Consider the following 22,504-nt stretch of genomic DNA (forward strand, 5'->3'; position numbering starts at 1 on the left):
CACAGGGAGCACCTCCTTGAGATGTAAACTCCATTTCCCAGGTTACCCCGGGACGAGACCGGGGGCGGAGCTCCGGCCCGCATGCGCTTGCGCTTACGCTTGCGCTTGCGGATAAGGATGGGCGGGCGGCGGGTACGGGTCTGGAGGCTGAAGCTGTGGGCTGTGGGCCATGGTTGGTTGGATTGAGCCAGGCCGGGCCGGGGCGCCGAGCTGGAGGGGGTGGCAGTGAGCGGCGGCGGAGGCTGCAGGGTTCGATTTGGCTGACTGGGGAGTCGGCCGGTGGCAGGTAAGAGCGAAGCCGCGGCCTTTGCTGCCCGGTCCTTTCCCTTTTTCTAGGGTCGGGCCCTGTTCTGGGGCCTTGTGAGTTCCTGCTCTGCACGGCCTTGCCCTCGAACCGGGCGGAGCTCACCCTCCGGGCAGCCTTAAGGCGCGGAATTGGAAGGTCAGCCCACCCAGCTCGCCCATTTCACAGATTTGGAAACTCAGCCCCAGAGATAGGATTTGACTTGTACAGTGTCTCTAGAGACCAAACCGGTACCCAAGTTATTTTACTTCCTGCCCATCATACTTTGGCCACGCCAGGCTCTTTGAGAAATAAAACCTTTCCCCGGTTTCTGTAACTGCAGCTTTCCGATCTTGCTGTCGGATCCTGTCAAGCGGAGCATGTTAGTCTGGAAGGGAAGTCTGCACATGAATAAAATGCTGCTCTGACTGATGATTGACATCTGCTGCTTGAGGCTGTAAGCATCCTGAGAACAGGCTTTGTCCAAATGAGATTTGTCGACCTTCTTCTCAGTTTCCTCTGCCTTCTGGTGGCTTTGGAATCTGTGTGTGTACTCCCACTCCCAGCCCTATGTCCCTCATATACGGTTTCCCCTTGGGAAAGAGATGGTGACTTAGACCCTTGGGAAGAGGGGGATGCTGTGGCCTGCAGTCCCCTCTGATCTGGTGGCAGATGTCACTAAGTGGCTACTACTGAGGGATCAGAGTGCTCAGAGCTTGTGCTGGGGGTGATAGCGAAACTGTGCGTGCTCTATTTCCTGCCCTGTTCACTTCCATCACCACCCCTCGCCCCTACCACACAGTTTTTTGAGCTCTGCTTTACCTCAATTTCCTGAGATGAAATGTTCAGTTGTGGCCCCATGGACTACATATCTCTTCCCTGGCATTCCCATACCCCCAAACCCCACTAAATAAGGGGTGTGGCGGGTTTGGCTTCAGATTTCTTTTACACAAATCTGATCTTTAGCTCTGCACCTACAAGCTTTTGGCTTACATGTTTGGGTTGATTTCTGGTTGGACTCGTTTTTAAAAATGACTTCTAGCTCTTAAGTGCTATGATTCTAACAATGGTTTTCATTTCTCAGTAGACACTTACTTAGTGTTATCATGTTGGCAGGAGGGTCCTTGCTGTTATTTGTAGGACAGACAGACATCTGACCAGCCTTTCCACTTCAGCATCCCTCCAGTTCATTCATTCAACAAGTATTTATTGAGCACTTCCATGATCCAGGTATTGCGCTAAGCACTTCATAAACATTTCGTTTAAACATCTTACCAAGTGTATATATAGAATCATAAAGGGGTAGAGCAGGAAGGGACCTTAGTATTTAATCCTACCCTCTCACTGAATGGGAACACAAGAAAATTGAGTGCCAACAGGGTTTGGTGATTTGCCCAAGGTCACAGAACTACTTAAGGGCAGAATTGAACCCTAAGTAGTCGAGTTATGGGGCAGGTGAGAGTTGGTAAGTCTCATCCTTGAGGCAGGCATTTCCTGTAGAGCTCAGTAATTCTGGAAGTGGTTGAGAACAAGCTGAAAAGTGGAGAGTCAGAGAAGGGAGATTTTTTTTTGTAGACAGGAGAGATGGCATATAATTCATGTTTATTACAGATGAGGAATGCATCTTATTTGAAAGCTATTGTTATAAAAAGTATTTTAGTAAATAGGAAACTCTCCATTAGCCACAGAAAGGGAATGAACAATATGCGGATGGCCTAAGTCACCTGGATTTGCTATGGGGTAAAATGTTTTGTCCCACTCTTATGTTAAACTTCAGCTGTATACTATTCGAAAATTCATGCTCAAGCCAAATCATGATTCCACACAGTAGGAGTCCAACTCAAAGGAGGTGGGAAGAAGTTTGAACTTTTCCTTTTTCTTTTTTCTACACTGCCCCTTAATTCTCTTATACCCTCGGAGGTGATGGGAATGACGACTTACTCTATCCTGGTACAGAGAGTAGGTCCCTACTGAATTGTCTGTCTTCTCTTTGCTGGCCTTGTCTGCTGGATTTCTTTTTGCCTTAGGTCTTTAGAGGGCTTGTGGAAGGAGATAATTAAGTTTTCTTTGAAAGGCCTCTTGTGGGGATGAGCCAGGGTGCAAGGAGAGTACCTTGCTCCAGTTACTGAAATGAAACCACCCCTACAGTGGAGCAGCCTCCTCCAGTTTCTGCTGGGTTTTGAGCTGCCTGTTAAATAAGTCAGTGGAGTTGCTGAGGACAAAGTAGCCGTAGGAGAAAATCAGATAATTTCCTTTCTGGTAAAGCCTTTAATCTGCAGAATTGATGAGACTGTCATCGAAGGAATCTGTGTCTTCTGTTCTGGGCATCGCCTGGGCAGCTGACCTCCTGTGGCTGTTAGATGAGGTAAAAACCACATGGAGGAGGTGAAGGCACTTGCAGAGGAGCCACGCACAGGGCTAAAGAGCTGGGAAGGTTGGTTGGGAATCTTGGGGCCAATGACAGCAGCCGCAGAGAAAGCTCTCGAGTGTCCAACTAGAACAGGGCAGGGGAGACTCATCACTCAGAGGGCAGGCCCTGTGGTCTTCAGGAGCCACCAGCCCTCCTCCCACTGCCAGTGTCTCCTGCCTGTGGTGGTGTTCTGCTCTGAACACCAGAAATTGTCTTGGCTTCAGTAAGCTTGCGGTGGGGCTGGGACTAGACTTGGAGACAAAGCATCTTACGTCATGCAAGGGGTAGCTGAGCTGTCCTGACAGGAGACAGGGACTCTCATGCCACCAGGCCTGTAACGTCAGCAGGAAGGATGAGTATCTTTTGCCAAGACTCAGGTGGCACCAGGGAAGATCTAGGTGCAGGATCCACGTGCTGTGAACTCACTCCCCCACTGGCTTCCTGGTGAAGACAATTGTTAGGAGGTAGGCCAATGGGCCAGGGCAGGCAGGAGATGCCGGGACACCTCTGCTACGGTGGCCAGGCCCTCAGAGGCACGTGGATGGCTTTGTGCACGTTGGTCGGGCTCCACCCAGTGGTCTGTCTACACAGACAACTCCAGAGATCCTGCTTTGGCTTGGAGTCACCTCCCTACTTCCCACACCTACTGACTGGCCCAGCGGGCCTTGGTCTTAGGTCTTTGCCTCTAAGCGCCCCACTGGTGGGGCAGGGAGAGACAGGACCCAGGCTGGCCCCTCACAGTTGTGTGCCCTCCTAGGAGCCATGCGGGGCCAGCGGAGCCTGCTGCTGGGCCCTGCCCGCCTCTGCCTGCGCCTGCTTCTGCTCCTGGGCTACAGGCGCCGCTGCCCACCTCTGCTCCGCGGCCTGGTTCAGCGCTGGCGCTATGGCAAGGTCTGCCTGCGCTCCCTGCTCTACAACTCCTTTGCAGGCAGTGACACCGCTGTGGATGCTGCCTTTGAGCCTATCTACTGGCTGGTGGACAACGTGATCCGCTGGTGTGGGGTGGTGAGTAATGCCTGGGGACAGGAACCAGGGATGTTTGGGGGTAGCAGAGGGACATGTGTCTGATGGACCTACACTGGGTTTGGACCCACACTGGCCTCCTACCCTGGGGTAACTCCCGAGTCTACCCTGGGTGTTGGCGAGCTCTCTCACTGCGTCTTCTTGACCTCCCTGGTGTCGGCAGGTGTTCGTGGTGCTGGTGATCGTGCTGACCAGCTCCATCGTGGCCATCGCCTACCTGTGTATCCTGCCCCTCATCCTTCAAACCTACTCAGTGCCACGACTCTGCTGGCATTTCTTCTATAGTCACTGGAATCTGATCCTCATCGTCTTCCATTACTACCAGGCTATCACCACTCCACCTGGATACCCACCCCCGGTGGGTCCCCCCTCAGGGGCATGGGGGAGGGAGAGAACTGCAGGCTATTGGAGCCAGTTCCAGGAGTGCGGAGGGAGAGTGCCTTGGTATTTTGGAGGTACGAAACCGGTGCTGCCACAGTTGTCATGGTGCTTTTCTCCCTCTGCACAGGGCAGGAATGATATCACAACAGTCTCCATCTGTAAGAAGTGCATTAACCCCAAGCCAGCCCGAACACACCACTGCAGCATCTGCAATAGGTGGGTCTCTGGGAATCCCAGCTGTGGCCCTTTTGCTGTAGCTCTAGGGCAGAACCTAGACCTGGAATTTGACAGGACATGTATGAGGCACCCCTCATGTGCCAGGCAGTGTGCCCTCTATATCGGGACACCTGGTCCTCAGGATCGTCCTGCAAGTTCCGCATTTTCACCGCTTGTGGAAAGTGAGATTCAGAGAGATGGGCCAGGGTAGGCAAGAGACCCGGAGTTAGCTTGTCCAGTGTCAGGTAGCCGGTGAAGCAGGGTTTGAAGCAAGGCCTGGCTCTCCTCAAAGTCTGTGCCCTTTCCGCCTCAGCAGGGTGCTGGTCCTTATAGGAAAGGACTGGCACTGACATCTCGAGATCCTTGGCCACCGTAACAGAGCCTGTGTCCCTCCCTCACAGGTGTGTGCTGAAGATGGATCATCACTGCCGTATCCTTTTATTATCTCTTCTGCCTGAGGCCTCCTTCTTTAGCTCCAGAGCACTGCAGAGGTTTAAGGGCCACAAACCCAAGGCTTCTAGCATCCCCCTGCAGAGAACACTGGGCTCATGAGAAGTTTGTAGAAGAGCAGTTTTTGGGGCTGACATCTCCTGGGAAAAGCAGGAGGCTTACATGCATTCTGGGATGGATCTTCTTGGAGCAAGGCACCCATCCCTAACAGCTCTTTCTTTTGTAGACTGTCGTGCTAACATCTATTGGATGGAAAGAGACGTTTGGTTCAGTGGGTTGTTCAGTAGGTGTCCAGATAGAACCATTGGTCCCTTGCTGCTGTCCCACACAGATGTCTGGTTAACCCGTTAGGTTGAAGTATTGGCAGACTCATTTTACTGAAGGATTTCAGTTTTCATGATCTCCTGATGGGACTTGTGAGGGCTTTGAAAAGCTTTAACACTTTCACCTCAACTTCAAGGAAGTCCCATATTTTCCTGCCTTTGGTGACAGGAAGCCTTGGGCTTGGATGATGTTGTCAGGAACCAAGGATGAACCAGAGAAACCTGGACACCCCCTGAAGTTGTGTGTTTGGTCTTGTCCTTAATCCTACCCCCACCAGCCTGGCTAAACAACTGTGTAGGCCACTATAACCATCGGTACTTCTTCTCTTTCTGCTTTTTCATGACTCTGGGCTGTGTCTACTGTAGCTACGGAAGTTGGGACCTTTTCCGGGAGGCTTATGCTGCCATCGAGGTGAGCCTGTAGTTAGGAGCAGGGCAGCTCTATAGCACTTTGGGGTGTGGAATCCGTCCCTAAGGAGTGGGGCTGGTAGCACCCCCCCATCCTAGAGGTCTGGGAGTATAACCAGCACTGTTTTCCATCCCCTTAGAAAATGAAACAGCTCGACAAGAACAAACTACAGGCGGTTGCCAACCAGGTGGGCTGTCCCCACCCCACTGCCTCCTGCTGCTCAGGCCAGGGGTATAGAGTTGCTGAGGCAACTGGGGCCCACCTGTTAGTCGAGTTGTAGAGGCTGGGGTAAGGGGCCAGTCGAGACTGGATCGGGGTGTTTCTGGGCACTGTCGGCCGTGGGCAGACTAAGTGGCCTAGGGGCAAGCTGGGAGTCCCTAGTACGTGACAGTTTTTGGCTCTATTCCATTATCACCTTCTTTGGGCTGAGCAAGGGCTCTGCCTTGGTGATGGCCTGAGCAGCAAGGAGTCTATGTTAGTCTGTGTAATGGGGTTCCAGGGGACAGAGGTCGGGCTGGGCCAGTCTGACCATCCTTTGTTCCTGGTCTGTCTGCGTCCACAGCAGGATCGTCCCTTCTCCCCTGGCCTTTTAGGACTCCTTATTCTGAGCAGATCTTGGGCTTGTGATTGTGTCTCTGCTGCCCTTTCGGTCCTTAGTGGGGCTCACAGTTCTCCCCCTCCAGTTATTCCATTCTGGGTATGGGTCTCGTCCCCTCTTGGGGATTACAGCCACACAGTTCTAGCTGGGGAGTGGAGTGGCTTCCCCTGGAGCCCCATTTGTGTTGTCAGAGCTAAAGGCCCAGGGTTGGTCCCTCCTGTGCTTTACCATCCTGTCCAGACCTGCTCTGCCCCGTGTTTGTCCATGATGATGCCGCCAGCTTGGTCCACCCATCTGGTTGCTGCCCTGACTCCTCTGTGGCTTAACCCCCTATTTTCTCATCATGGGCTTGGATCACTTCCCTGCCTGCAGGTGTTGGGCTCTGGTAGAGACAGACCAATGGAGCAAATGATCCAGACTTTGCTGTTTTCTTTTTCTAGACTTATCACCAGACCCCACCACCCACCTTCTCCTTCCGAGAAAGAGTGACTCACAAGAGTCTTGTCTACCTCTGGTTCCTGTGCAGGTATCTCAACTCTCATTTTTGACAGTTTGAGGGGCAGCTTCAGAAAAACCTTTTTCGGTGCCCACAGCCAGGCAGGAACCCATCCCCGTGTAAACTGCTGCTGTTCTTATTCTCACTTAGGTTGGCAAAGAGTAGGGCTTAATTTTCTTCAGCATTTGGGGGCAGGGAACATTAAAGATTTGGCATTGAGTGTTTGGTATGTGCCAAGGGAAGTTAAACTCCTACTTAAAGGGTAGGTGCATTTCATAGATGAGGAAAATTGCAGATCTGAGGGGTGAGGTGATTTGTTCCATGATGCACAGCTAGGAATGGTAGAGCTGGAACCTGAACGTTGTGCCATTTTATTCTAATTGTTAGTGCTTTTACTACCTCTTCTGTCTCCCAAGCATGGGTATTTTAGGAAATATATAACATTTTCATTAATAGAAATAGACTTATTTCCCCATCTTGCTTTCCACATCATTTATTCTTAGTCCACATTGATGCTTTTTCATGGATGCAGTGAAGTAAAAGTTCGTCTAGGACACGTACGCTGGGAGTTAAGGCAGACTTAGACATAAGCCCCTAGGCAGTCACTGTTGCTCAGCTCAATTTCAGACCTACGCATGGCCTCTAACTCCCTCCACACTACCCCATGATCTTTGCCCCTCTTTTCTCAGTTCCGTGGCACTTGCCCTGGGTGCCCTAACTGTATGGCATGCTGTTCTCATCAGTCGAGGTGAGACTAGTATCGAAAGGCACATCAACAAGAAGGAGCGACGCCGACTGCAGGCCAAGGGCAGAGTGAGTAGGGCCGGGATTGGGGTGGAGGGATGGGTAGGTAACTGAACCTGCCATCCTATAAACAGAGGCCATGGTCAGGGCCAACTAAGGCAGGCATCATGAAATCCAGAACTTGCCTGGCCAATTTAGGCTCAAAATTGGTTTAAGGAAAGGGATTCATAGAAACATGTTTTTCTTTGCTCTAGGTTTTTAGGAATCATTACAACTATGGCTGCTTGGACAACTGGAAGGTATTCCTGGGTGTGGACACAGGAAGGTAAAGTAAAATATTTAGACCAGCACTGTTCATTGAACTTTCTGGAATGAGAAAAATATTCTGTACCTCTGCTATCTAAAACATTAGCCATTAGTCACATACCGCTTTTGAGTGCTTGCAGTGTGGCTAGTATATCAGTGAATTGAATTTTAAATTTAATTTCATCTTCACCAATTTAATTAGGCATGTGTGGCTAGTGGCCCCCATATTGGTACGGTAGCAGGTGACTACGACAGAATCCTTAGAAAGCTGTTCTCGAGAAGGGACCTCTAGTTAGGGTATGCTGGCCACCAGTCACCTCTCATTTGTATGGCAGTGTCTGGATTTCAAGCACCTAATTTGTGGGATTGAAGTCATCTATTTGTGACAGAGGTCCTAAGACAATAAATGAAGCTAGTTCCCTCAGCCCAAGAGACAAAGGTAAATCATTCTTCAAATTGCAACTACTGAGGCAGTAATAAGTAGGTGACTGCAAGTACCTGCCCTCTTCCTTTTCCCATCCTATTACTCCTGTCACTGTGCTTACAGTGGCCCCTTAGAAGTTTAGCTCAAAACCTCTAAAGGCCTTCAAGGCACCAGAGGGCACATTTATTGGACAAAACTGTAACTTTTATTACTTTTGCGATGAATGCCAGGGTAGCTTCAGACTACCTTGATATATCTTTGCTGAGGAATGAGGCTCAGGAAGGAAGACTAGGAAATCTTAGATCTCACAAGTATTTCTGTCTTCTCTTATAGGCATTGGCTGACTCGGGTGTTGTTACCTTCCAGTCACCTGCCCCATGGGAACGGAATGAGCTGGGATCCCCCTCCCTGGGTGACCGCTCACTCAGCCTCTGTGATGGCAGTGTGAGCTGGAGTGTGTCAGCCACAACTTGAGCACCACCCTGCTTCCGACATTGCCTCAAGGGCCTCCAAGGATAGCTTCTTGGAATCCTCGAGCAAAAAGAGCCAGTGGGCCTGCCTTACGGTACCATGCAGGGACAGCTCAAGGACCAGTCTCCTGGCCATGGCGGAAGCAAGGCATGATGTGGAAAAACCCTAGGACTGATGTCCCTTTACTCAGGCAAACAGAAGTTCCAGCCCCAGACTGGAGATCAGGCAGCTAGCAACCTTGCCAGGTACTGACCCCGACCTCCTCCAGCTTACAGCACTGGGGTTGGCTACCACCTCTTCCACTTGCCGTCTGAGAAAACACCTGAATGGTAGAGCTGAGATCCTGGCTTCTCAACAGGGCAAAGATACCAGGCCTACTGCTGAGGTCACTGCCACTTCTCATGTGCTGAAGGGAGCAAAAATAAAGGTATTTGATTTTTTAAAGATATGTAGCTTTTCACTCTTTGCCTTTCTCTTGTGGGGCGGGGAAGGGGGAAGTCAGGGTCAAGGCCTAGTGAGTGGGTGTTACGGTCCTGCCACCTCTGCCCCACTTGGAGGGGTTGGATGTCCTGAAGAATTCCTGGCCAGTTCCTATCACTACTGTTCCTCTAGCTTATGCAGTGTTGCTTCTGGTTATGTACTGCTGAGGCATAAGTGGAGAGAGGGAAATAACTGACGGCCCCATTACCAAAAGAATCTTTATTCTCCAGCAGGTACACACACGCCACCATCCCTGGTCCTCGGGGCCACGCTCATCTGTATTCACCCTCAGCAGCATGTCTCACTTTTTCTGACATATAAATGGAAGAGCCCCAAGACCAAGATCATTCTTCAAACACAAGTAGTCTCACACTCAGTTACTTCACAAATCCATCAGAAGTCAGGATTCCTATGTTTCTTGTACAGCCATGCGACAGAGGCCCAGCATTTGTGCGGTGTCTGTGGGAAAGGCAATCAGAAGCCAGTCATCTCCCTGCTTTGGGCAAGATGGCTTGATAGTTAGTAATTTCAGGTTAGATTGTCTGTCAGAACAGTGTAGGCCAGGATGGAGGGCTCAGCTGCCAGGGCTCCCCAGCAGAAACCTGTAGGCAAAAAGAATGTTGACAGCATTAGTGGTGAGGCTCATTTCAGTCCCATCTCTCCCCATGACCTAAAAACTCACCATTCTCCCCTGGCTGACACTGCTTCCTTACGCACCAGTCTCTTCTTGTCATCCAGGGGTTTGGCTAAGGCCCGGATCACCTGCAGTTTGTACGGCAGCAGCTGTGGAGTTAGAGGAGCTAATCTTAGCCTTGTTCAACCAAGACAACCAAAAAAGCTGCTCTGACTCTACAACTAATACTCTTCCTATTCTTCTTTAGTGATTCCAGAGAATGCTATGTGGCAGGCTGGCCATTATATTTTACGGTAGTCAGGAGATCCTTGCCTATCTGTACCCTACAGTGCATATCTCAGTCACACAGCAGGGTGGCCAGTCCCTCTTGACTAAGGCAGAAAGGTGCCTCTGGCTCTTCTAAGAAGCTTCCAAGCCAGAGAGGGACATCTGCGGTACTCACCACGGGGGTGGGCAGGTGAGTAACAGCGTGCATACACTGCAGTGCAGCGATCCGGACAGCCTGGAACACAACCATAAGGAGGTGAGGGGAGACCCACGAATGGGAGATGGACAGGCCAAAGAGTTGTTCAGGCTCAACGCACCATGGAAGGGCTGGAGCTGAGGTTTAGGAACTTGGTGACGAGGGTGTCAACGTGAAGACTCATTACTTGGGGTGCTTCCAGTAGAAGAGGCTGAAGGCAGCTGAGGGTGGAGAGCTGTACCACAGAGTCTGGGCAGGACAGGGCCTCCAGCAGCAAGGAGAGCAGCTAAGGGGCCACAGGAAGGGTGGGATGACCACATCTTTGATGAGCCTGCTTTTCCTCCCCTTTCTAGCCCCAGCTGGGGGACAATGGCTTGGTCCCTGCTTAGAGGCTGTGACTGCGAGGCTTACCGTGGGCAGCTCCGGCAAGAGCACAGGCTTTGGCAGCCTGTTAAGTACATGAGACAGACCCTTCAGGTAATTTGGCTTCACATCTGTAAAAAATGGAAAAGCTTAGGGGAAAAACTGGGCTCAGACATAGAGCTTAAGAATTCAATTCTAATCTCTGGTGAAGCTGGGACATTAGCCTACAAAAAGTCTTTTCTTCTTTTTTTTAAAAAGCCCCTCAAGCTCAGAATAGCCAAGATATGCCAATCAAAGGAAAAGAGTGGGTCAAGAATCTAGATGTTCAGCGCTTCAGGTACAGGTCACACTACAGCTCTAAAGAAGCACTCAGGTCCTAAATTATTTTAGAGACTGTGGCCTGACCAATGGAGAGGTCTATATATTTGAGGACTTTCCTTTAGACTCTCCTCACCTCGAGGAGCAGCATGGAAGCCCCGGACCAAAGCAGGCACGTTATCCGTGAAGAACCGCTGGCGAAACATGATCCGCACTTCAGCATGGCCAGCACGAGTCAGCACATCAGTGCAGTCAGACATGAGCAGACAGAAGCCATCAGCTGCTGCTGGGCCTAGTTCTGGATCACTCAGGAGGCCCATGAGCTGGAGAAAAGAGAGCCTTTGAGGTACATCAGCGGGGAAGAATCTTAAATACCCAAGAGGAGGACAGTAGTCATTTTTGGGAAGAAGAGGATCGACAGGGAAGTTCCTGTTAGGTCCTAGGTTCTGCTGTCTTCAGCAAGGACTTACCCGGTCTGTAAGGCAGGAGCTGAGAGGATGATATCTGAGCACTAGGGCCTTTGTGACCTGTTATCAGAGAGTAAGAGAACAGTCAGGGCATGACACTCAAACCCTGAGAAGCATGCATGCGCTTCAGGGTTAAATGGAGAAATTCTTTTTAACCAGACCAACTGCTCTGTCTAACTGGAATCCATTCCGACTCCTTACCCAGAGAAGCAGTGTGAAGGCCTGACTACGATAGGGCCCAGAGCTCAGCCCAGCCTCCACCTTGTCCACAGCCAGCTGTAGGAATTCATCCAGCTGTTGCCCTAAAAAGGAGGGAGGAAATGCTGATGCAGACGCTACCCATGTCCGTTTTACCAACAAAGGTGTGAATCATTTAAATGTAGAAGCCATTAGAAAAAACCATTATTGTTTTGGTTGTGGATTTGGCCCACTTAGCTCTAGGACACCAGCACAAGAGCCTGGTATTCCCATAATGTAGGGGTGCTGGCATTCGAAAAAGAGTTGTCTACTTCTAATAAAGAATTACCCCTAAGGGCTTCCCTGGTGGCGCAGTGGTTGAGAGTCCGCCTGCCAATGCAGGGGACACGCGTTCGTGCCCCGGTCTGGGAAGATCCCACATGCCGCGGAGCAGCTGGGCCCGTGAGCCATGGCCGCTGAGCCTGTGCGTCCGGAGCCTGTGCTCCGCAACGGGAGAGCCCACAATAGTGAGAGGCCCCCGTACTGCAAAAAAAAAAAAAGACTTACCCCTAATAGCTCTTTGTAGGGAATAGGATGACAGAACTAGATAGAGCACTCTGCTTGAAGCCCTTATCTTATGTCCTATAAAGCTTTGCCCAACTCTGGTCTTGACTCTTGTCCCACGGGCTGTCCCTTGGAAAGCCCTATTATTGATATATTAGCTAACTTCCTTTAAAAAGAGAATGAGAACTAAACGTCAAGATTTCATCAGAAGTTGATTCAGGGAGGCTCCCAACCCACAGCCTCACTCCAGTACCTGCAGGATGCTTGTTCAGAAGTCCTGCAAAGCACTTGGCAGCAGCAGTGGAGGAGAAGGGGCAGTTGTGGCAGCAGCTCAGCTCTAAAAGTTCCTGCATGAGTTGGTTCAGCTGAGGGATTTCCACCTGTAGAAAACCTGGCCATGTCATGGACCCAGAGAACACTTGAACTCTAAGAGACACCCAGGAGAGAGTGGCAGCAGGGGCCAGGGTGGATGGGAAATAAACTCTCCAGTGGGCAAAGCAGAAAATCAGCTTAGCTTGTGACAAATTTCAGCCCAGAAGTCACCCAGGATTCACCTCCCCGGGTCAGGGTTAAACTGGGGTACTCCCCAAATGTTGTGGTCTCTTACATTTCGAGGCAGGGAGCAGACAAAGGCCATAAGCAGTGCAACCAGCCGCCTCTGCCCTGAGGAGCCATCCTACAGCGGAAGAGGAAGAAGAGCCTTAACAAGCCTGTCCTGCTAGCAAGAGGCTTGTCTGCCCTGAGGATACCCATCCCAGGTTAGCCCTAAAAATCTGAAGGACAGAAGTCCTAAGATTCTCCCCAATCTGATCCATCAGACCCTTACCTGGAATGGTTGGAATCTGCCAGGGAAGCTGTTTTCAGGCAGGAAGGTGATGTTGCCATCCAAGAAAAGGGGCACAATGTGGGCGACACTCTGGGCAGCCAAGCTGGGGGAAGAGCACTAGGTGTCACCGAGGAGCCAGGGCTCTACAGCAGCCCTGGGGTTCCTGGTGGTCACTGAGTCCGTGGGCCAGAGCATGATCATTCACACCTTCAACAAATACTAATTCAGCACATATTATATGCCAGGAACCATTCCTGTTCTAGGCCTTGGTGCTACCGCAGTGAACAAGACAGATCAAATCCCTGTTCTCCTGGACCTTACGATCTAGCGAGAGAACTCAATGTGTATTTCAGAAGTGCTCCACAGGTGACTCTCATGCACATCTGCAGCTAAGAGCCATTAGTCTCTGGCCCCCAGTCCATGATGCTAAAAGGCCCCTTCTTACTTTGCCAGCAAGACTTAACAAAACAAAAGCTGCCTCCATGTTTCAATCTGGGTAAAAGGACAGCTCAAAAGGAAGTTATTTGCTGCTTCTTCCCAAGAATTCTGTCCTCCCTGGGATCAAGTCACATCCATGATTATACTCACTCAGGGCTCAAGTGGGTGGTGGCAGTGCCAATGACAGACACCATGGCGGCCAAGACCTCATCCTGCAACAGCACTTTCTTCAGAACTGAGTGCTCCTTCTCTGCAAAATCAAAACACACACAATCACAGGCCATGACTGTGGCTCAGACGATTAGGTCCTGTCATCATCATGACTCTGGGCCTTGACTCTAGTTACGAGAGGAGCAGTTTTTAAACTGTCCTCTAGTAGTGCTGTAGCCCTGAGAAGCAGCAAGGCACCAGAAGTAGGAGTGTGTAATGCAGGCCATAGGGAGCTCCTGAGAACTTTGTGCAGTCCTTTTGACTGGGCAACAGTGGAAAATAAGGCTAGCTAATGTGAACATTCTTAACATCAGAAATGTTAGTCTTTTCAAAAACTTAAAGGTAACGTGGATTTATCTTCATGGGTCCTTTTATACAGCAGCTACCACACATACATTACTGTTGCCAAGCACTGCACATTAACTTATTTAATCCTTACCAACTACCCTGTGATATAGATATTACTCTCTATCAACCCCATAAAGTGAGGAAACAGAAGCTTAGAAAGGCTATCTTCATCTAAGTTGGCAAGTGGTAGAGTTGACCACGAAACCCAACCAGGTCTGCTTGACTCCAGAGCCTAATTCTAACTAATCTAATTACACAGCAACTAAGGGGGAAAAAGTGTGCATCCTTTTGAGTGTTGCTAACACTAGTAGATTTTGGTTCCTGCCGAAGGTCAGCTTGGCACCCTCTGCTTGAAGTGAAATCTCATTATGTGGACACAGGATTCAAAAGAAGCCTCTGCTGGTACAAAATGCAATACCAGTGATACCCCGAGGGTGGCAGTGCTGTTCAACACTAGTGGAAGGCTGATTCGGGAGGAGGGAGGGGTGAGGTGGAGGAAGTTACCTGGCATGGAAGCCTGCACAGCCAAGGCAAGCAGGCAAGGTATAGCTGTCTGATGGAAATACCAGCAGCTCTCGGGGTCTTGCTGGCATTTTTCTGCCACCTGCTGGAGACTCTGACAGACAGCAATAACTTCACTTGTTCCTGCAACCGTATTCCCTGTGTGGTGAGAAAGTTCTCTGTAAGGTTTTCTTAAAAGCACTTCCAGGTGTGTCACATACAGAATATGGGAAGAATAATCGAAGACGAGTAACTAAAGAGACCAAGAGTGTCTTATAAAGAGCCAAGTCATTTTATCCAGGAGCTGAGACCTGCCCAGCCAGCTCTGCAACAGAAGCATTCATACACAGCTGATCGTTGAACAAGGCGGGGGTAAGGGGAGCCGACCCTCCTGTACAGTCGAAAATCCACGTGCAAGTTATAATGGTCCCTCTTTACACAGTTCCTCCATATCTGCAGTTCTGCATCTGTGGACTCAACCAAGCATATTGTACTATAGTTTTTACTACTGAAAAAAATCTGTATACGTGGACCTGTGCTGTTCAGACTTGTTTTGTTCAAGGGTCAGCTGTACATTCTCATTTAGTTTTCATAACAACTCTCTTAGAAATATCATTTTCTCCATTTTATAGAGGAGGATGTGGAGGCTCAATAAATTACCAGTGGTTTTTCCAGGGTAACAGTGAAAAAGTCAGGAATCAAACCCAGGCCACGCTCTGAGTCCAGTGTTCTTTCTACTTTACATCAGGTGCTGGATCATCCACGAAGGGCCGGGCAGTGCAGAGTGGGGCGCTTAGGGAATTCGTGAGGTTCTATGGTGTGCATGCACAGGTCCACAACAGCAATAGCTGCTGTCACTTATGAGGAGCAGTGCTTCTCAAACTCCAGGGTATGTACAGGTTACTTGGAGATCCAGTTAAAATGCAGATTCTGATCAGTGGCACCTGAGATTCTGCATTTCTAATAAACTCCCAGATAATACCCGTGCTGCTGGTTGATGAACCCTATTTTGAGTAGCTTGGCCTTACAGTGGTGCTTTTCTTAAAAATTTTATTTATTTTATGTTTTTATTTTTGGCTGCGTTGGGTCTTCGTTGCTGCACGCAGGCTTTCTCTAGTTGTGGCGAGTGGGGGCTACTCTTTGTTGCGGTGCATGGGCTTCTCATTGCGGTGGCTTCTCTTGTTGCAGAGCACAGGCTCTAGGTACGTGGGCTTCAGTAGTTGTGGCACGCAGGCTCAGCAGTTGTGGCTCACAGGCTCTAGAGTGCAGGCTCAGTAGTTGTGGTGCATGGGCTTAGCTGCTCCGCGGCATGTGGGATTTTCCCGGACCGGGGCACAAACCCGTGTCCCCTGCATCGGCAGGCGGACTCTCAACCACTGCGCCACCAGGGAAGCCCGGCAGGCGATTCTTAACCACTGCTCCACCAGGGAAGTCCCCAGTGGTGCTTTTCAATGGCCTCCGTGGGCATTCTTGTTTTTTTTTTTTTTTTTTTTTTTTTTTTTTTGCGGTACGTGGGCCTCTCACTGTTGTGGCCTCTCCCGCTGCAGAGCACAGGCTCCGGACATGCAGGCTCAGCGGCCATGGCTCACGGGCCCAGCCGCTCCGCGGCATGTGGGATCTTCCCGGACCGGGGCACGAACCCGTGTCCCCTGCATCGGCAGGCGGACTCTCAACCACTGCGCCACCAGGGAAGCCCTCCATGGGCATTCTTAATAACTGTTGCCCAAGTCTCATCCCTCCTCAGAGGCTGAATCAGTTGGACTGACTAAGACCCACGCATTCAGCACTTTTTAAAGGTTCCCATGTGACTCTTACTATAGCCACCACTGGAACCACTGCTTTAGAGGCATCAACTCCAAACCCGACTATGGTTCCCCCTTCAGCCCAGTTCCCTGAGGACTGTTCCTGGTAGTTACCTTTGTTCATCTGGCGGAGATGCTGCAGCAGAAGAGGCAGGGTCTCCTTGACAATACTGGCATGTGTGGATATAGCTGACAAGGCCTGCAGACAGCGCCGATGCCGGGAGCATTTGGTGGGCCCATACCCTCTAGCCAAATCTGACTCCTCTGAAAGCAACCCAGGAGACAAGGTTTCACTGTGTGATGGCAAGCATGAAGGCCCCCAAGCCTCCCTGGGAAGGGGTAAGCCACGGAAGATCAGAGACACATACCTATACACAGCTCCCCAGCAAGCTTGGGCACTAGGTGGCTGCTGAAGGCCACAGGGTAGAGAGTGGCCAGGGTTCCTGATGCTTCCAGTGCTGCCACCCTGCCGGGGCACAAGGCAGATGAGCATCAGCTGAGCCTTGATCCATGGCTCTCTTGCCTAGGCCTGCCATTAGGCAGATTCAGGAGTGTGGGCTTCTGAGGCCACCTTGCTGAAGAGTAGGATTCCAGTACTTACACCACTAAGTTGGACCGGGCTTCTTAATGCCCAAGAAAAGAGAGCATTCCCACACCTCCAACCGGGGAGCAGCCAGAGCCAAGCACAGGGCCCACCTCCCCTATGGAAAGCCAAGGGTCGGAAGCACAGAGCCCTGGAACAGCTTGCTCCATCTCGCTGCCTTATATTCTCACCAACTCTGGGAATCCTCCTCCAGGAAGCTCAGTCTGTATAGGTGACCCACTGCCAGCTCCAAGTCCCCAGAAGACAGGAGATCTGTGCAGGAAGGAAACACGAACCTCATCTTTCTTCCCCTACAGCCATCAAAACCCTTCCTAAAGTCCTATAAGAAGTCCCAAATCATCCAGAGTTGTAGTGAGAACCAGGGAATTAAGATTGCTCTTCACTTAAGACAGAAAATCACAAGAAAGGGACCAATACTCCTATCTTTTCTCTTTCCCTTTAGCGTACCTGGCTGGGCACCCAAGACTGTGAGTGTACGGATGCCAACAAGCTGAAGCTGGGTGCTGGGGTCCGTCAGGGCCATGAATACCAGTGAGCACAGCTGGTCCTTGAAGCCACTCAGAGGCCTTTCATCTAGGAAGAGACAGAGTCCAGGTTAGAGGGAAATCCTATTCAGAAGTGATGCAAAGATAACCTGGGACAGATTTTTTTTTTTTTTGCCGTGCTGCGTGGCATGTGGGATCTTAATTCCCTGACCAGGGATCGAACCCGTGCCTCCTGCGGTGGAAGCACAGAGTCTTAAGCACTGGACCGCCACGGAATTCCCGGGGCAGATTTAAAGAATTTAATCCATTGGGTATCTGGGAAGTACACTAGGAAAGAAATCAACAGCTCTCAACTGTTAAGTGTTCTCTTGGGCTACATCCTCAGAACAACAGGTCCACTGTTCTAGACTACTTCTCCGTAGCGCTCTTTGCCTGCCATCCTTTACAGGGCTATAGTGCTCAGCAGCCCCCAGGATACCACATCTAGAAGATGGCCTCACCCTTGTCTTCATAGCTCCATTTCTGTTGCAGCTTCAAGAAACCCAGGATCATTTCAAGGATTGTCCGCCGCTGGTTGCTCTGTAATGTTTTAAGGGGTATTCAAGTCTAAAAATACTTTATTTTTAAAGGAGTTCAGTCCTGCTACTTGCAGAATTGGGGAGAATTATCCTTTTACTTAAGAGTGTCAGGAAAAGAGTGAACAAGGGAACCAGCAGCAGCAAATGGGAGCAAAACCCGAGATCTACTATATCTAGGCCTAAGCTCAATGCTTAGCGCTCTCTCTGTGAGACAGCGATCCTGGCAAGGGGTCCCATCATTTCCCCAACAGATTCTGCTTCCTTACCTGACTGTGCTTATGGAACTGTTCCAGCAGTAGGGGCAGCACGTTGCTGGTGATGTGGTCACAGGCCCGGGCAGACGCACCAGCAGCCGCCTGCAACAGTTTGGCACTAGGCCACACCAGTTTCATGTCTGGTTCACACAGATGGTGCCTGCAGTCTAGAAAGGCAGCACATCACAGACCTAGGGAGTAGGCTGAATGTTGCCTGGTTCCCCTGCAGGCCATGGAAGTTGGAGGCTGAGCCCTGGGACAGTTGGCTAGCAGTTACCACTTAAATTGCTTTCAATTCAAAGCAGGGCTCCAGCACCCAAATCACTGAACATGGGGGCCACTCATGAAAGGTCACTGGCCTTAAGGAATTTCTCTGTTGTGCTCACTCCCCTTTCTAGCTGCCATGGTCCCATTACCCTGTAGAATGTTGCTAAGGAAGGAGTCAAGGAGGTCCTCAGCATCAGCCCTCAGCACAGAGCGAGACAAACACGCAGTCAGGGAGTTAAGGGCTGCCAGGCCCTCGGCCTCTACCCGCTCACTTGCCGTCTGGAACACCTGTCAGGGAGGGATCCCATGGCTACTGAGGTGAGCCTGCACCAGGTGAGACCTCGCCCACCTACTGCCTATTTCCTTTGCGGGGAGGGGGTGGTGAGAACCTTTGGGGCACAGCAATGGAAATTAATCCCCCAAATGAGTTTCTTCTCAATTGGTGTATTCTCACTAAGTCCTCAGTCCCACTAGGATTGATACACATACTTTTTGAGAAACTGAATACGACTTTGAGCAGTGGTTGTTGGGAACCCCTTTCCTAAGTCTCTTCCTCTCCCGCTGTACTCAGCATGACCTATGCTCCTTACCATGGAAGGACAGGAATTGGGCACTGTGCGAGACTGATCATGTGCCACCACCAAACAGCTGACCCTACCCCTGTCATTCAACTAGAAGTATGCCCCCTTGCCCTCTTGCTGAATAACCAAGCACAGCAACAGAGGGAAAAGGATACGGTGTGTTATTTCCCCTCGTGCCCGACAACCAGGAGTTAATGGTAGTGAGTTTATCTCAGTAACACTCACCTCTCTGCGGATAGAAGCCCAAAGGCTGGGGAGGAAGTCCTTTAGTTCTTTCTGTCCGTACACAGCACAGCAAGCATTCTGCCAAGGAAAGCACAGGTAAAGGCTATCTACACACTCAGACTTCCTAGGATATGCAGGCCCCTCAGCATAATGGCACCTGAAAGACCCCGGCTCTCAGCAGTAAACAAGCAGGATTTCATAACCATCCTACCCAGGTCACTGAAAAATAGGAGCTTGTCCTGACTGATGGAAAACAAGCATGAAGAGGGAGCCCTGGTCAGCCTTTCCTCAGCTGCCACTCAGTTACTACAGAACAAGACAAAATGCAACTGGGGGCTTTAGGTCAACATATAGGCCCGGATTCTGGGTATCCCTCTCTTGAGGCCAATGAACTATTCCCTGGCTCTCCAAGAATCAATTCATAATCCTTTAGTACCCCTAAATTGTCTAAAGACAGCTGGATCCTCAAAAGAGAACAATCACTCACCAGAGTCTGCAGAGAATCCAGCTTGGCACTCAGAATCTCGGAATCCACTTTCTCAATCAGCAGGGGGAGCAGGAACTGTGGGAGAGAAGGAAGAACTAAAGAGTGAGATATGGGTAGTGCTGCAGCCACACTAAGGCCAACCATGTCCTCACTGTCACCAGTTCCCAGGGGTAGGTGTTACATCAAGGAGCTATACTCGAGTCGAGAGTTGTGACTGTAAACCAACCTCCCTCTCAATCCATGGCCAGACTCCCAGTGACCTGAGAAGTGGGCTAGCTGGCAAAGCTAAAGAATTTCAAAAGATAGCACCAAATAGGGATTGGTTTACTATTTTAAATGAAGAGATGGTGAAGTTTTTTACTTCGAAGGTCTGAAGACACTTGCAAGATGCCATAACCTAAAATGTATACTGGAACTTTCTTTTCCCCCATGCTTTTACTGTTCTTTCTTCAGACCCTTCTGTGGGTTGAGGCTACATATCCTAACTTTGGCTAGACCCACCTCAGCAAATCGCGGTGTAGAAGCCAGCACAGCTCGAAGACTCAGGATGAGATCTTCTCTCTGGATACCATGGGGATCATTAGGTGGCTGGAAAAGGGAGAAGGGGGCGTGAGCTTGTATAACTCTTCAGACCACCCCTGGACACAGGAGTGAACCTGGCAACCCTGCAGAATAGGGTGAGATTTACACCCAATCTGGCAGAAGTTTATGGTATGAGGCCCCAGCAGGAAGACTGCTTGCTCTTACATGTTCCTTGGGAATTTTTGTCTGTCGGGCATTTATTTTCTATCTGATCACACAGTTTCCATCTGATCTATCATCTCACCACTCAGAGATAAGCACCCTTAACTTTCTGGTGCAAGTTTCTTCTCTGTATATATACTATTATGACTATGTGATTGGTATATTGGTATTCCCTTTAAAATATATACACTTTTAAAAAATGTGATCTTTTGAATATATTTTCTGCAATCTATTTTTTCACTTAATACTAGGTACATTTTTCATGTTATTATTTTTTCATAGTATTAGTTTTAGTGGCTGATACTATTTCATTGTGTGGTTGAGTCACAGTTTATTTGGATAATCACCCTTTGATGGACATTTCTATTGTTTTACCATTATAAAAAGCTGTAATTCTGGCATTATAAAAACTTTCATGATTTCTGCGTCAAGAAGGCAGATTTTTTTAAATTGAAGTATATAGTTGACTTACAATACTGTGTTAGTTTCAGGTGTACAGTAAAGTGATTCACTTATATACATATATATTTTTTTCAGATTCTTTTCCACTATAGGTTATTATAAGATACTGAACATAGTTCCCTGTGTTATACAGTAAATTCTTGTTGTTTATCTATTTTATATATAGTGGTATGTATCTGTTAATCCCATACTCCTAATTTATTCCTCCTCACCTTTCCCCTTTGATAACCATAAAGTTTGTTTTCTATTATCTTTGAGTCTGTTTCTGTTTTGTAAATAAATTCATTTATATTACTTTTAGAGTCCACATATAAGTGATAGCATATAATATTTGTCTTTCTCTGTCTTACTTTACTCAGTATGATAATCTCTAGGTCCATCGATGTTGCTGCAAATGGCATTATTTCATTCTTTTTTATGGCTGAGTAGTATTCCATTGTGTGTGTGTGTGTGTGTGTGTGTGTGTGTACACACACACACACACACACACACACACACACACACACACACATACACGCACCCCCCCCCCCCCCCCCGCAACATCTTTATCCATTCATCTGTTGATGAACGTTTAGGTTGCTTCCATGTCTTGGCTCTTATAAATAGTGCTGCTATGAACACTAGGGTGCATGTATCTTTTCAAATTAGAGTTTTCATCTTTTCTGGATATGTGCCCAGGAGTGGGATTGCTGGATCATATGGTGGCTCTATTTTCAGTTTTTTAAGGAACCTCCATACTGTTTTCCGTAGTGGCTGCACCAATTTACATTCCCACCAACAGTGGAGAGTTCCCTTTTCTCTACACCTTCTCCAGCATTTATTATTTGTAGACTTTTTGATGATGGCCATTCTAACAGGTGTGAGGTGATACTTCATTGTAGTTTTGATTTGCATCTTTTCATGTGCCTGTTGGCCACGTGTATGTCAAGAAGGCACACTGAAAACATACATCAGATTTTCCTTTTCTCTTTAGAAACCCCACCAAAAATACAGTAAAGGGATTTTCCTTTCTTTTCTTTTTTTTTTTAAAGCTATAAAGCTAAAGGTTGACGAGAACAGGATAAGGGATGTTAGCAACAAAACTGTAGAAGGTGAAAAGCAGATGGATAAGAAGAAAATGACTTAGCAGAGCCAAGAGAACAGAATCCTCAGTAGGCTTGGGGAATGCTGAGTAACTCCCCATATACACCAGTCTCCTCAAAAGGCTTCACAACCAGAAGTACCAGGTACCTTTGGAATTGCGAGTGGGGTTCGAGAAGCAATCTGACCTCCGAGATTGCTTCTCAAGTCCTCCCTAGCTGCAGTAGAATCTGGAGGTTTAATTCTTTAGAGAGGGTAGACAGAGGTCTAATCTTAGAGACATAGGTGCAGCTGAGGGCCTGGGTGCTGAATCAAAAGAGGTCTAAGTGGGAATTCCCTGGTGGTCCAGTAGTTAGGACTCAGTGCTTTCACTACCAGGGCCCGGGTTCAACCCCTGATTGGGGAATGGCATGGCAGGAGAAAAAAAAAAAAGGTCTAAGTAATACAGTTTTTAGAATTGAGACTTTCCAACCCTTCAAGCCCTATTTGCTTGTAGCCAGACTTCTCCCTCTAGGCCGATCTAAGGTCTTTTTCTAGGAGAACCTGACTAGCCCAAGAGGAAGAATACAATGGGGGTTCCCAAGCTGTCCATGTAAGCCACTATACAGGGAA

The 22,504-nt window shown here is 49.2% G+C and overlaps 2 protein-coding genes across 18 annotated transcripts in view; one reads left to right on the plus strand and one right to left on the minus strand.

Moving 5' to 3' along the window:
* Positions 1 to 58: 58 nt before the first annotated feature.
* ZDHHC16 (zinc finger DHHC-type palmitoyltransferase 16) lies at positions 59 to 10,482 on the plus strand. 14 transcript variants are annotated; one of them, XR_004346135.1, is made up of 13 exons: positions 98 to 286; positions 3,451 to 3,698; positions 3,880 to 4,074; positions 4,225 to 4,313; positions 4,715 to 4,743; positions 5,365 to 5,498; positions 5,635 to 5,682; positions 6,534 to 6,619; positions 7,279 to 7,402; positions 7,588 to 7,658; positions 8,397 to 8,779; positions 8,893 to 8,961; positions 10,465 to 10,482. XR_004346135.1 is itself a non-coding variant. In XM_032607854.1 (13 exons), exons 4-13 carry the CDS (start codon positions 3,456 to 3,458, stop codon positions 8,509 to 8,511), a joined length of 1,134 nt encoding a protein of 377 aa, XP_032463745.1. In that variant the 5' UTR covers positions 98 to 534; positions 627 to 740; positions 1,400 to 1,513; positions 3,451 to 3,455; the 3' UTR covers positions 8,512 to 8,975. The 14 variants fall into 14 exon arrangements, 13 of the variants coding, with proteins under 13 accessions (XP_032463744.1, XP_032463751.1, XP_032463754.1 ...); XM_032607854.1 differs by lacking the exon at positions 10,465 to 10,482 and adding exons at positions 627 to 740; positions 1,400 to 1,513 and having other exon boundaries at positions 98 to 534; positions 8,397 to 8,975; XM_032607858.1 differs by lacking the exon at positions 10,465 to 10,482 and adding exons at positions 627 to 740; positions 1,400 to 1,513 and having other exon boundaries at positions 110 to 286; positions 8,397 to 8,975.
* The window catches only part of MMS19 (MMS19 homolog, cytosolic iron-sulfur assembly component), a 32,454-nt gene continuing 19,168 nt past the window's right edge, over positions 9,219 to 22,504 (minus strand). For 2 of the 4 annotated variants that reach the window (XM_032607848.1, XM_032607849.1), the window contains 23 exons: positions 20,108 to 20,194; positions 19,607 to 19,681; positions 19,120 to 19,197; positions 18,463 to 18,601; positions 18,059 to 18,213; positions 17,715 to 17,793; positions 17,177 to 17,302; positions 16,900 to 16,981; positions 16,494 to 16,591; positions 16,240 to 16,389; positions 14,327 to 14,482; positions 13,415 to 13,514; positions 12,827 to 12,929; positions 12,608 to 12,676; positions 12,254 to 12,380; positions 11,461 to 11,561; positions 11,263 to 11,319; positions 10,929 to 11,115; positions 10,523 to 10,605; positions 10,233 to 10,397; positions 10,091 to 10,150; positions 9,697 to 9,797; positions 9,219 to 9,616 (listed from right to left, as the gene is read on the minus strand). In XM_032607848.1, the coding sequence (XP_032463739.1) occupies positions 9,589 to 9,616; positions 9,697 to 9,797; positions 10,091 to 10,150; positions 10,233 to 10,397; positions 10,523 to 10,605; positions 10,929 to 11,115; positions 11,263 to 11,319; positions 11,461 to 11,561; positions 12,254 to 12,380; positions 12,608 to 12,676; positions 12,827 to 12,929; positions 13,415 to 13,514; positions 14,327 to 14,482; positions 16,240 to 16,389; positions 16,494 to 16,591; positions 16,900 to 16,981; positions 17,177 to 17,302; positions 17,715 to 17,793; positions 18,059 to 18,213; positions 18,463 to 18,601; positions 19,120 to 19,197; positions 19,607 to 19,681; positions 20,108 to 20,194 (2,406 nt within the window). In that variant the 3' untranslated portion in view covers positions 9,219 to 9,588. Of the gene's footprint in view, positions 9,617 to 9,696; positions 9,798 to 10,090; positions 10,151 to 10,232; positions 10,398 to 10,522; positions 10,606 to 10,928; positions 11,116 to 11,262; positions 11,320 to 11,460; positions 11,562 to 12,253; positions 12,381 to 12,607; positions 12,677 to 12,826; positions 12,930 to 13,414; positions 13,515 to 14,326; positions 14,483 to 16,239; positions 16,390 to 16,493; positions 16,592 to 16,899; positions 16,982 to 17,176; positions 17,303 to 17,714; positions 17,794 to 18,058; positions 18,214 to 18,462; positions 18,624 to 19,119; positions 19,198 to 19,606; positions 19,682 to 20,107; positions 20,195 to 22,504 lie in introns of those variants that run through there. The other 2 variants (XM_032607851.1, XM_032607852.1) reach the window with 2 other exon arrangements.

This window comes from Phocoena sinus, chromosome 16 (genome assembly GCF_008692025.1).
Source record: "Phocoena sinus isolate mPhoSin1 chromosome 16, mPhoSin1.pri, whole genome shotgun sequence".
Lineage (NCBI taxonomy): Eukaryota > Metazoa > Chordata > Mammalia > Artiodactyla > Phocoenidae > Phocoena > Phocoena sinus.